Below are 13,623 nucleotides of genomic sequence, written 5' to 3' on the forward strand. Positions count from 1 at the left end.
TGTCTTTTTATCAGTACTCCAGAGACTACCCAATATACCAGAAGGCTTCTTTTAGGTCTTTTATAATTTAAGGAATACAAATATAATTACCAAGCTGTCCCTCACTTTGTTTCTTTACCTTGATTAAATCCTTTTCTAGACAAACATGTCCTCAGTGTCTTTTACACAAACAAAATATTTTCTGGATCTTTTCCCCAATTTATTGCATCATATGACTTTATTAAAAATTATATTAAAAAGTTCAGAATAGGGGCAGCTAGGTGGTGCAGTGGATAAAGCACCGGCCCTGGAGTCAGGAGTTCCTGAGTTCAAATCCAGCCTCAGACACTTGACACTTACTAGCTGTGTGACCCTGGGCAAGTCACTTAACCCCAATTGCCTCACCAAAAACCAAAAACAAATAAACAAACAAACAAGTTCAGAATATAGGTCACTTTCTATCATACTGGGTATTTGTAATGGGGGGGGCTACAATTTTGTAAAATTCAGTTTATTAATACCAGCGTCGACAGCTATATTACATTACCATCATGGGTCATCCAGTTGTTTTTCTTTGTTATAACTTCCTCTCATAGAAGTAAAATACAACTGTGCAACATTTTAATCTCTGTATAAACCCTTTCAGCTCATTCTTTTAGTTAATTTTTTTAAATTATAAAAGTATTTTATTAGTTTTCAACATTTGTTTTTATAAGATTTCTTGTTTCAAATTTTTCTTTCTACCCCCCTCCCCAAGACAGAAAGTAATCTGATATAGGTTATATATGTACAATAACATTAAACATATTTCTGCATTAGTCATATTATAAGAGAAGAATCAGAGCAAAAAGGAAAAACCTCAAAAAAGAAAAACAGCACCAAAAACAAGAGAAATAGTATGGTTCAATCTGCATCCATATTCCACAGTACTTTTTTTTTTCTTTCTGGATTTGGAGAGCATTTTCCATCATGAGTCCTTTGGAGCTATCTTGGACCATTGTATTGCTGAGAAGAATCAAATCTATCACAGTTGATCAACACATAATGTTGATGATACTGTGTACAATGTTCTCCTGGTTCTGCTCATCTCACTCATCATCAGTTCATGCAAGTCCTTCCAGGTTTCTCTGAAATCTGCCTGCTCATTGTTTCTTACAGCGCAATAGAATTCCATTACATTCATATACCACAACTTGTTCAGCCATTCCCCAATTGATGGGCAGCCCCTCAATTTCCAATTCCTTGCCAGCTATAAACATTTGTATACATGTGGGTCCTTTTCCCTTTTTTATGATCTCTTTGGGAAAAAGACTCAATAGTGGTATTGCTGGGTCAAAGGGTATGCCCAGCTTTATAGCCCATTGGGCATAATTCCAAATTGCTCTCCAGAATGGTTGGATCAGTTCACAGCTCCACCAACAATGCATTAGTATTCCAATTTTCCCACAACTTCTCCAACATTTATTATTTTCCTTTTTTGTCACATTAGCCAGTCTAATAGGTGTCAGGTGGTACCTCAGAGTTGTTTTAATTTGAATTTCTCTAATAAATAGTGATTTAGAGCATTTTTTTCATATGGCAATAGATAGCATTGACTTCTTTTTTTTTTAATAAAGTATTTTTTTCCTGTTACACGTAAAGATAATTTTCAACTTTTGTTTATACAAGCTTTCCAATTTCAGATTTTTCTCCCTCCCTCCCCTCCCTCCCCTAGACAACAGGTAATCTGATATAGGTTATATGTATATATATATATATATATATATATATATATACACACATAATAACATTAAACATATTTCTGCATTAGTCATGTTATAAGAGAAAAATCAGAGCAATGACGAAAAACCTCAAAATAGAAAAACAACAGCACCAAAACCAAAAGAAATAGTATGGTTCATTCAGCATCTATACTCCACAGTTCTTTTTTTTTCTGCATTTGGAGATCTTCTTTTTTCATGAGTTCCCTGGAACTCTTCTGTATCATTGCACTGGTGAGAAGAATATAGTCCATCACAGTAGATCAACACACAATGTTGATGATACTGTGTAGAATGTTCTTCTGGTTCTGCTCATCTCACTCATCATCAGCCCATGCAAGACCCTCCAGGTTTCTCTGAACTCCTGCTCATCTTTTCTTACAGCACAATAGTATTCCATTACATTCATATACCACAGCTTGTCCAGCCATTCCCCAATTGATGGGCATCCCCATAACTTCCAATTCCTTGCCACCACGTATAGAGCAGCTATAAATATTTTTGTACATGTGGGTCCCTCTCCCCTTTCCATGATCTCTTTGGGGGAAAGACCCAAAAGTGGTATTGCTGGGTCAAACAGTATGCTCAGCTTCATAGCCCTTTGGGCATAATTCCAAATTCCATTCCAGAATGGTTGGATCAGTTCACAGCTCCACCAACAATGCATTAGTGTTCCAATTTTTCCACAGCTTCTCCAACATTTATTATTTTCCTTTTTTTGTCATTTTAGCCAATCTGATAGGTGTCAGGTGGTACCTCAGAGTTGTTTTTTGTTTTGTTTTGTTTTGTTTTGTTTTTTGTGGGGCAATGGGGGTTAAGTGACTTGCCCAGGGTCACACAGCTAGTAAGTGTCAAGTGTCTGAGGCTGGATTTGAACTCAGGTACTCCTGAGTCCAGGGCCGGTGCTTTATCCACTGCGCCACCTAGCTGCCCCTCAGAGTTGTTTTAATTTGCATCTCTCTAATCATTAGAGATTTAGAGCATTTTTTCATATGGGAATAGATAGTTTTGACTTCTTCATCAGAAAACTGCCTGTTCATATCCTTTGACCATTTCTCAATTGGGAAATGACTCAGATTCTTATAAATTTGATTTAGTTCCCTATATATTTTAGAAATGAATTCTTTATCAGAAGTACTGGCTATAAAAATTGTTTCCAAGCTTTCTGTCTCCCTTCCAATTTTGGATGCATTGCTTCTGTTTGTATAAAAACTTTAAAATTTCATGTAATCAAAATGGTCCATTTTGCATTTCATAATATTCTCTATTTCTTGTTTGGTCATAAACTGTTCTCCTTTCAAAAGATCTGAAAGGTAAACTATTTCTTCCTCTCCTAATTTATCTATGGTATCGCCTTTTATGCCTAAATCATGTACCCATTTTGACCTTATTTTAGTATAAGGTGAAAGATGTTGGTCTATGCCTAATTTCTGCCATACTCTCTTCTAGTTTTCCCAGCAGATTTTGTCAAATACTGAGTTCCTATCCCAGAAGCTGGAGTCTTTGTGTTTATCAAACAGTACATTACTAGAGTCATTTACTACTGTGTCTCCTGTGCCTAGCCTATTCCTTTGATCCTCCACTCTATTTCTTAGCCAGTACCAAATAGTTTTGATGTCTTCTAGTTAATTCTTTAGAGATTATATATATTATTCCCTCTGACTCTGGAGAATTTTAAGAGACTTCTACCAATATAAATTTATGTACAATTCCAAAAAAAGAAATTTTAAGAGGGAGAATCAACAACTATTATGTTAAATCATTTTCATCAGCTCTATAGCACAATGTTTGCTTCTAGAAACACCCCCTAAAATTTCATTGTCCTGAAGGGATAAATTTGATGTTTAAATTGAATTTGCCATTATTGGCTTTCTTTACAACTTTCTGATATGGCATTTTATCTGTTTTTCATTATATTGTTGGGAGAGGAAAAGTTACTTACAATGGTGTATCTTAAACTTAGAATCCAAGTTTTAAGTAATGAAGTTGTATCCATCAGCCAGGAAGAGGGAAAAACAAAATCCCTTTCTGTGGGAAAATTTGGTGGTTTTCAGATGTTTTCCTTTTGTAAATCTTTTTGACCCATGTCACTACTCTGTCAAAAAAAGATGTTCCAAAAATTTTATGGAATTTAGAGTGTAAAGGAAAGCCCAACAGAAAGAGAACAAAATGATACTGGTGATAAGTTGGGTTGGGAATAGAAGAACAAAGTCAATAAGTACCCAGAACAGTCCTTTACAGTAATTTGTCTCTTAATGAGTATTATTGATTCACTCACTGTTGAATGCTATAAGGAGCTGATAAGAGAGTTTGGGAGACAAGGAAAGAGGAAAGCAGTAATGACAGTGTGGGAGGAAGAGGTGTGAGTAATTACTCCTACAAATGTCACCACCAAACATGTTTGGGACATAACAGCTCTGTTTACTAGGACCAGAAAGCTGCCTTAAAACTCTGCATAAGTGTGAGTTATTTATTATTGCTATTACTGCAGTTATTGTTACTATTGTTCCTCAAGATCTCAAGATATTAGAGACATACTGACCTAGTATGTGTTCTCAATGAAGTTTAAACATAAACTTGAATTTATGTACTTTTTATTTCTCATATCCCCTACTACATGCCTATACTTTACAATTTTGGTAGTGTCTCATGTTCATATTGCTACTAGTTTCATAATTCAATTCATAGACTTTTCTGATAAAATTAAGTAAAATGAGAAGCTGAGACATTGCATATTGGAAATAAAATAACCTTCTTGTTAAGATAATATAATTTTTACACTTTTATTTTTTTAAAAAAGGACATAGTCCCATGCTTGAATTCATTGTCTCCTTTGGAATCTTTAACATTTGTATAGAGATTCCACTTTCTTATATTTGATGCATTGATAGTTTTTGTTGATTGGAGTCTAGATGATTAAGACTCTCATAGACCTCAGATTGCCACCTGTTAATTTTTGACAGATGGATTCTGGGTTGGTTCCCCATCAAGTGATTTCTACAGTTCAATTTCATTATTCTCCTCTGAAAAGCAGAGATAAACATAGATGATATCCATATTTTGCACTTGACCTGAGATGATAAACAGACTTGGCAAAACTCCTTGGATTTTAAAATTTCTTCATTAAATAGAATGTTTAAGTTGGGGGAATACTAATCTAGGAAATACAATTATTGCAAGAGTAATTCACTGCTCTGACTGCCTAATTATTTTTACCCTAAGATTCCACTTTTGACTGAAAACCACCCCCCATCTTTCCTTATAAAACAATACCTACTCTCAGTAAGGGTTAAGTATTGATTTGAATAAGAGCTTTCTAGCCACAGATTTCCATGCTTTATTTATATTGGGTCCCCAAGTGCCATGTTTGTTAGGGAGGTTCTATCTCTTTTCACCACTTATTACCCCTGTTTTCTCCTTATGTCTTTCTTGCCATACACATAAGATATAATCACATGGAACCATTTTAACACAAAAATTATTCCCTATTGTAATATTTACTTCTGTACAGATAGAACTTATGATGTATCTGTTTATACACATTATGTTACTGACTCAGAACATGTAAGTGATTAAAGTAAAATTGCAATTCAAGAATCAGTGCATAGTTCCTGGGTTTAGCTCTGAGTATATTATCTTCAGTTTTCTCATTCTTATTAGGTTTAAATTTGTAAATAGACTTTACAGATCATTTAGGCCAAACCCAGGCAGGCCTGGAGAAGTGGGGATTTAGCTTTGATCGAACAGCAGAGCCATGATTGCAGAAGCATTGGGAAGAAAACTTCGGGGAATGAGTGTTAATTTGACCACACTAAATAAGGAAAGTAGTTATGGAGGCCAAGTTCAAGAGGCCACAAAATTCTGTAATAAATAGACATTTAGAAGACCATCTTATTTTTTTCCTCTACCATCCAAGGCCCAGGTTGTGGATATTGATGATTAGCCCATGGGGTTTAACTCAAAAGGAATGGCAGCCAAATTTAATAGGTGATTGGCTTGGTTTTGGAAAGAAAACATTAGATCTTATATATAGAAGAAGAAACAATCAAAGTTTACAAAGAGAAGAAAATATGTACAACTAATTATGAGGAAAAAATGAAATTATCCATTTCCTTATTAAAACAATAGGTAATTCTTTGCATTTTTTGTTCATATTGCAAAATTATAATTTAGCTAGGAAGTAAAGTTTATGGGTCTCAAAACACTTTGTAATTCTCTTAGACCATTAACAGATTCTCCTGTGTATTAGTTTGTGTGAAATGTATTGCCTCCTTTATTAGAATATCATTTGAGCTATATTCTTCTCCCTCCTTCCCCCCTCAGAATAGCTGCCCCCAAATTCAAGGGACATATTCACTCAGAACTATAGTTCTTGAGTCCCTTTCAATGTATGAGCTTTTACTTTGGTCAGTCAGAGGACACAGTTAATTAAAAATAAAGGCATTTAGTGAAAAAATATAGCAAGGAAAGGCACAATAGAACATTCCTTCCACAAACTTTAGGCACAAATTTCCACAAATATACCATCTGTAGGAAGAGTAGTTAGTTATGGATAGGGAGACCTTTCATGACGAGCATGTGGATGTAGGGAACATTTGTAGCCACGACATATTTGTAAGGGAGTAGTCTATGCCTCCATTGCTTCAGGTCCGTGAATGTCTTCTGGCGATGCCATTGTACTGCTCTTACTAGATCTGTTCATCATTGGGTGAAGTGTCTACAGGTAACTGTTGGACATGTTGTATCAGCTGTTCTAAGATAATATCATGGTGGCAGCATACTATGCTCCCTGTTAATAACTTCTGTTTCCATCTCTTTAGGGCCATCACCATCTACCTCACCTCCAGTTCCTGGATTATAATCACTAGAGCCTCTTCCTTATAAGGATAGGCTAAAAGCTCTTTGGTTATAGCCACCGCACCTAGCTAGCAAGAATCAGTAAAATTGCCCTGAACTAAGACAAAGTATTTTCTTTTGGGCACAAAGTGTCTGGGTTTCAGATAACTATCTAAGTTGGGGTTAAACATTCCCAAGATCCTCTCTGGCTTAGCTTGCAAATGAATTTGAGCCAGATCAGAAGTTAAGCTAAACTCATTGTTCTCTGGCTACTTATTTTAAATTTCTGCTTCTATGTGTATATAAAAGTGGAAATATATAATTATATACACATATCTATTAAACATTTTAATTATAATATATGTAAACATTTAAACTTCTTTGGTTTTGTGCTTTATTTTAACCAGCATAAACCTAGTCTCTCCATGTTAAGTTGTAATGTCCTTAAGGGCAGGAACAGTATAATTTATTTTTACCAGGCAATCAATAAATGTTTATGGAATTACCCTTGCTTAATTATTTTCTGTTTTAATGAAATATAAAATAATGATGATTCGATTTATGTAATATTAAAAGAATTAAGGAAGTATGATTTGGTTGTGAATGCATGCCAAAAATGTTTAAGGATGCAAAAGAGAGCAAAGCAAAATAAATGAGATTTCTTGGTTTTCTGTTATAAATGAAATGTTTAAAATGTCATGTTTGGAACATTAGTAAAACAATATCTGGGTGACTAATAGTCTAATTTTCTCTCAAGTTATTCAGACATTCTGATTGAGAGAGAAGTGTTAATGCAGAAGTACATCCATCTAGTTCAGATCGTAGAGACAGAAAAAATTGCAGCTAACCAACTCCGACATCAGCTTGAGGATCAAGACACTGAAATTGAAAGGCTTAAATCAGAGGTATTTCCCAACCTGTCAATCAATGCCTTCTTATTGTTTCACTTTTATGCAGTCAACTCATCATTATCAGCCTGAGGATTACCCACAAGACATGGTGAAATTCAGACCATGGTTTTTCCCTGCTACACAGCATGCTAGTGCTAGACAGTTTCCATGTTAGTATAAGCAAATTGTAATCAGTAAGATAAATGGGCTTCAAAATACCAGTATATCTAATCAATTTTGAAGCCAAATAGAATTGACTTTTGGACTGTCTGTTGGGGTTTTTGTTTTGGGTTTTTTTGGTTTGTTTTGCCTTTGTTTCCCTCCATCAGTGCAGATAATCAGGAGTTGACTGTAGTTTTTTGGGTTCTGATTTATCTTCCAAGAACACTCTACTTGACTTTGTCTGTTATTTCAGCCAAAATAAAGATGGATAATCAGGAAAGGATCCAATTAGATTAAGAATGGGATTAAAGGGATCTGTCCTTCCCTAAATCTAATGAGCACAACTTCCTGTCCTTCATATGGGCATATGAGACAGTGTATTGGCATTGTCAATGCAACTTCTTCTGAATGATTTGCATCATGGGTAGAAGGCTCTGCAGAGGGTCATTTGACATATGAATTTCTCATACTGTGTACCATGGAAGGGGCTTATGGTTTGGGAGTAGAGAAGAGGTGCTTTTACATCTTGCAGAGCTGGGGTAATTTGGCCCCAACCTAAAGTCTGTTTCTGTTACATTTCTGTGCTACACCTATGGTGACCTGGGAGGGCCACCCCTCTAGGGATTCTGAGAGGTATGAGAGAAGAGAAAAAAGGCTTCTTCCCTGGCCCTAGTTAGTATGTGGTTGATACCTCCCTGGATCTACACAAACAATTGGGATTCAAAAATACTCCCTCATCAGGCTAACTGAACTGTTTCTATTCAGTAATCTTAGAGCCTTCTGATGCTTGCTCGTATGCCCCAATATTATGGTAGGCTATTTTTCTGTTCTTTTCTTTCAGACCTTTTGCTAAAACACTCTCTTGAAAATTCTGTTGAGGGGTTTTACTTGCCATTCTAAGTGTATCATCTCTGCTATGCAGGGCAATGATGTATGCTGATTCCAGCTGTGATGTGTGATAGCTTCTGTTGTGATAAGTTACAGTCTGTGATCACCATGTCATTAGAGTTGATGCCATCTTGATTAAGCACCAAAATCCAATATAGTTTAAAAAATAAACAACAAACCTACATTTTAAAAGACTATATCTGGCACTATAATTTAAAGCAAAATTACTGTTTTCTTTCTTTGGTGCAGTAAGCTTGAACAGATACTTGTCTGACAGTGGGAGAGGATGATATTTACATTATGAGATAAACTTGGTGCCAAACATTGTTACCCAGAATTTGCATATCCTGGTGTGTTTTCAGGATACTATATTCTAGTTTGGATTTTGACCTAACCCCCAAATTTTAAGTAGTCAGTGCTTTTTGTGGAATTAAATAATCCCCAGAATACATTCCCAAATCCCAATTTTCCCCTTTATCTATCACATAGTGAGAGAGTACCTACTTAAGTAATGACTCAAGTTTCTTGACAGCAGGGGCCTGTGTTATCTATTCATTATATATTATATTAATATATCTATTCGTTCAGTAAGCATTAAACATCTACTAGAAGTAAGACACTGTCCTAGGTACTTGGGATGCAAAGCATGATACAGTGGAAAGAGTACTTATGGCTTACAAGTCACAGAACCCGGTTCTGCTACTACCTGTGTGAACTTGATTGAAGAAATCACATCACATCCCTGGACCTCAGTTTCCTCATCTGTAAATTAGTAATTAAAGTAAATTGGTAATTATATGGCTTTTGAGGTCTTTTCCAGCTCTGGTTCTATGATCTTATTGTAGCACTAATTTTCCTTTGTATCTTCAGCACCTAGAGCAGTGCCTTGAATATATTAGATGCATAATAAATCTGTTCAGTTGAATTTAATTAAACCAGCTATTAGGCCATTTGGTGGCCTATGAGGTCTGCTGGTATCTAAATTGATGTTTATTAGTAGGTCCACATGGGTCCCAAATGCAGCTGACATTGAGCTGCATATTAATATATTTTGTTTTAAAGCTTAACTGAAGGAAAAACTGAGTGTTTTCACAGCACTCCATTTCTCTGATACACATAGGACAGAATTAAGTTGGAGATTTTCATGGTTTCTTATCTGCCATAGAATCAGAGTAGAGTCTGGGGAAGAACTACAATTCCTTTGGCTGATTGAGAATATTGCTAAGGTGCTTTTGTGACTGCAGTCACACATAAGAATCGGCTTTCTCACTCCCAAATGGAGTCAAATGATTTTTCTATGTGACCTATAAACTCTTAACCCTGAATGGAGGGGTTCTGAAGAATTAGAGGGCATGCAGAAAAGAGCTAGATATGATTTGAGAGCCGTGATCCAAGTATATTGCATTAGAAATCCCTTGAGACTATCTTGGCCAGCATTCCCTTCGAAAGAATGTTGTTTTGCTGAGTCTTTGAGGAAGAGATGTAGGTTTTTGCCTGATGAACGTTGGTCAAGTCTGTGTCTTTTTTTTTTTTTTTTGGCCCAGTACATACACACTTCTACTCCCCTTAATCTAGTCACATAGAGTCCATTCTTGTGACAGACTTTTAGATGAAATCTCATTCCTGGAAAGTCTGAGTGACCTCCCCTTCTATGTGTAAGGGGAGATAATTCATGATTAGTGGGATAGAAGTAAAGATTCTAAGATGTTGATTTTGTTTGATTCTTAGATTGTTGCTCTTAATAAAACCAAGGAACGGATGCGACCATATCAGGGCAACCAGGAAGATGAAGATCCAGACATCAAAAAGATTAAAAAGGTAGGTGCTTGGAAGTTTGAAGCCTGAAAGAGGCGAGACCAGTAAGTGAATATGACTTAGAGATATTCTACTTCTCACCTCAGGATCACAAAGGAAGGCTGCAGAGCTGGACAGAACCTTAGATACCATCAATCTAACCCCCATGGACCAAGCAGGTCCAGAGAGTTTCAGTGTCATACAGGTAGTGTGTTGCAGAGCTGGGATTCTAACTCAGGTCCCATGGCTCCAAGGTTAGCTGCCTTGCACCATAGCTGCCTATTACTTTTCTCCAGAGCATAACCAGTATGTTCCCATGAGTAAATGCCAGATTTAACCTTTAGATAACTTAAGATAGTGCTTCCTCTGTGGAGACACACCCAACTTGGTAATTAGAATCTGCCAGCTTCCAGTAATTCCCTCTCTTGAGATACTCAGGGAGTAGTGCCAAAACCTATAATGAAAGAGTAACTCTGTTGGGGTAACTAAAATCATATTAGGTTTTAAAATCATAGAATATTAGAACTGAAAAATATCTTTAAAATCATCTGGCAGCCCCCAGCCTCATTTTGCACAGGAGGAAACTGAGCCCCAAAGAGTCACTCAGGGTCACATGGTTAATGAGTGGTAGAGTCAGGACAAGAACAAAAATGTCTTAATTCCAAGGCCAATATCACTTTCATAACTCTTTTTTTTTTTTGAGAGGCAATGGGGGTTAAGTGACTTGCCCAGGGTCACACAGCTAGTAAGTGTTAAGTGTCTGAGGCTGGATTTGAACTCGGGTCCTCCTGAATCCAGGACCAGTGCTTTATCCACTGTGCCATCTAGCTGCCCGCCAATATCACTTTCTATTCCATAATACTGCTTTCCTTAGTATGACTTTATTTATCCTTCTCTGTGATTTTAATGCTTTGTAAAGTTTTTTTTTAAAATAAAGCATTTCCTTATTTTGCTTATTCTTTGGGAATACTCAATGCAGTTTTTCCTCAAGTGTTAGCATATTGAGGATAGGAATATTGGTCCTATTTTAAGCACAGCTCTAATGTTTTTTACTGTAGATATCCAGAAAGAAGATCTCTGGATCTTTCTATTCTCCTGTCACGTGGAATCCTAGAAAGTTAGTGATGAACCAGATACCACCAGTCAGACCATATCTTGTGTTTCCTAATTACATTCCCCTGGATTTTGCTACCTGATTTTAACTGTACTGTTTACTAAGGGGACTTCAAGGCCAGGCATGGTGGCATATGCTTCTAATCTTTGCTGCTAGGAAGGCTGTGGCTGGTGTATCACTTGAGTTCAGGAGTTCTGAGCTACAGTAAGCTAAAGCTGATTGGGTGGGTCTCTACACTAAATCTGGCACCAGTGAGGTAAGCCTCTGGGCCACCAGGCTGCTTTGGGAGGGGGTGGACTGTCTCAGGTCATAAAGGGAGCAATTCAGAGCTCCCATGCCAATCACCAGTGGGATCAAGCCCATGAGGTGGCCATTCCTCTTTAGCTTGGTTGAGATAGGGAGATTGATTTTTCTCCTCCCCCACCCCCAAAACGGGACTTTTTTTTTTGCTTCTTTAGTACTTCTTTTATTCAAATGTCCCTAACCTTAAACCACAGGACAAATCCTTCTTAGCTACCACTCAACAGTATTTAAATCAGTCAGCAGTAATGTTTACTGAAATGCATGTTTAGCATCCTCCAGATAGCTCTAAAGAAAGATTATTAATGATCAAGACAACTGCTTATACACTGGTCCCCTCTTTGTGTGGTCTAGCCGTACCAACCTACTTTCTTTTCCTCACACATGATATGCTGTATCCCATTTGTGTCTTTCACTGGCTGTCCCTTGTACCTGGAGTGTTCATCTTCCTCACCCCCATCCCTTGGAATGCCTCATTTTTTTCAATGCTCAGCTCAAGATCAACCTTCTCCACGAAGCCTTTTCTGATTCCTACAGTTGCTAGTGCCTACCCTCCTAAAGCTACCTTGTATTAATTTTATACACGTATATATTCTGTATATCCTTATATTTTATATTTGTATATTCTTTCTCCAATTAAAATGCAGGCCCCTTGAGGAAAGGCACTGTTTCACTTTGGTTTTTGTGTCCCTAATACTTAACACTATGCCTTGCTCATAGTAGGCACTCAATTTTTAAAATTAATTAATAGACTAAGGATATATTTTATAGACAGCTTCATTTTTGAATAGGCTTTATTCCAAAATCTTGAATGTAAATTATTTTTCAAAATTCTGGATACATTTCTCCAGAAACAATATTGTGAAAGATAGTTCATTTCCCAGGCTAGCACTCAAAAAAGCAATATCACCTCAGATGTATCTGAAAGATAATAATATGTGGTGCTTACCATAAAGAATGAGATGTTTTATTTTAACAAACAGGGAAATAATTCTTACTGGTTTGAGTTCTCTTGAAGTTGGCTATCTGGATTCTTCAAAATCAAGATAAAAATTAGTACTAAAATCAAGAATCAATGAAAAAAGAGTGTACAATTGAAACAATTTAACTGAAATATATAAACAAGTAAGTGAAAATGAAAAATGGGAAATGGATAACAGAAAAAATATGGACACCAAGTTTAATAATTTTATCTAGACATTTAACCAATGTAACTGCCATAACAAGGAGACCAAAAGACCACATAGAATGCCTTATTCAGCAAGTGTCTGACCTACTTGCCAAATAGAAAGTGATGGTTACCAAAGGCAATCCCAGATTAGATTATAAACTGCTTGTAGAATCTTATGAAGGATGATGGATGGTTGCAAACAGTATTATTTCCTTAAGCAGAAAGATCTAGGGAGGGTAAAACCGATTTAAAGAAAATTTGAGAAGATATCCAATTAAGTAAAGTCATGCCAAGGGCATTCAAGAATGAACATGGAAGGAAGACTACAAAGAAAAGAAAAATGGGAAAAAGATTTGCAAAAAATTATTTTACTGACTATTTTCTCCATCAACGACAGTGGAGCCAACACACCATCATAGTCTTGGAAGTGCTTATAGAAGAGGAAGAAATGACACTAAAGAGATTGAAGATAGGAAAAATTGCTATCTTAAGCCAAGTATATAGAGTGGAAATCCATTCTGGAGGCAATATAATTGTGAGGGCATTGAGGAAGCAATATACAATATCTTAAAGAGAGGAAAATACTAAACGTGTTTGTGTTGGGGGAAATTTCAGACATTATGAATGCTGAGAAAGATGACTATAATAACCTCAATAACTATCAAGCTATCTCCCTATTCTTTATACAAAATCTTTATACACAAATTGAAGGCATCCTCAATGAAGGTA

General features: G+C 36.3%; 1 protein-coding gene across 3 annotated transcripts in view; it reads left to right on the forward strand.

Moving 5' to 3' along the window:
• Positions 1 to 13,623, forward strand: part of RASGRF2 (Ras protein specific guanine nucleotide releasing factor 2) — a 337,273-nt gene that overhangs the window by 111,061 nt on the left and 212,589 nt on the right. For all 3 annotated transcript variants that reach the window (XM_043969980.1, XM_043969989.1, XM_043969999.1), the window contains exons 3-4: positions 7,333 to 7,480; positions 10,244 to 10,333. In XM_043969980.1, coding sequence (XP_043825915.1) covers positions 7,333 to 7,480; positions 10,244 to 10,333 — 238 coding nt within the window. The remainder of the gene's footprint in view (positions 1 to 7,332; positions 7,481 to 10,243; positions 10,334 to 13,623) is intronic.

The sequence above is a fragment of the Dromiciops gliroides genome, chromosome 1, assembly GCF_019393635.1.
Source record: "Dromiciops gliroides isolate mDroGli1 chromosome 1, mDroGli1.pri, whole genome shotgun sequence".
Classification (NCBI taxonomy): domain Eukaryota; kingdom Metazoa; phylum Chordata; class Mammalia; order Microbiotheria; family Microbiotheriidae; genus Dromiciops; species Dromiciops gliroides.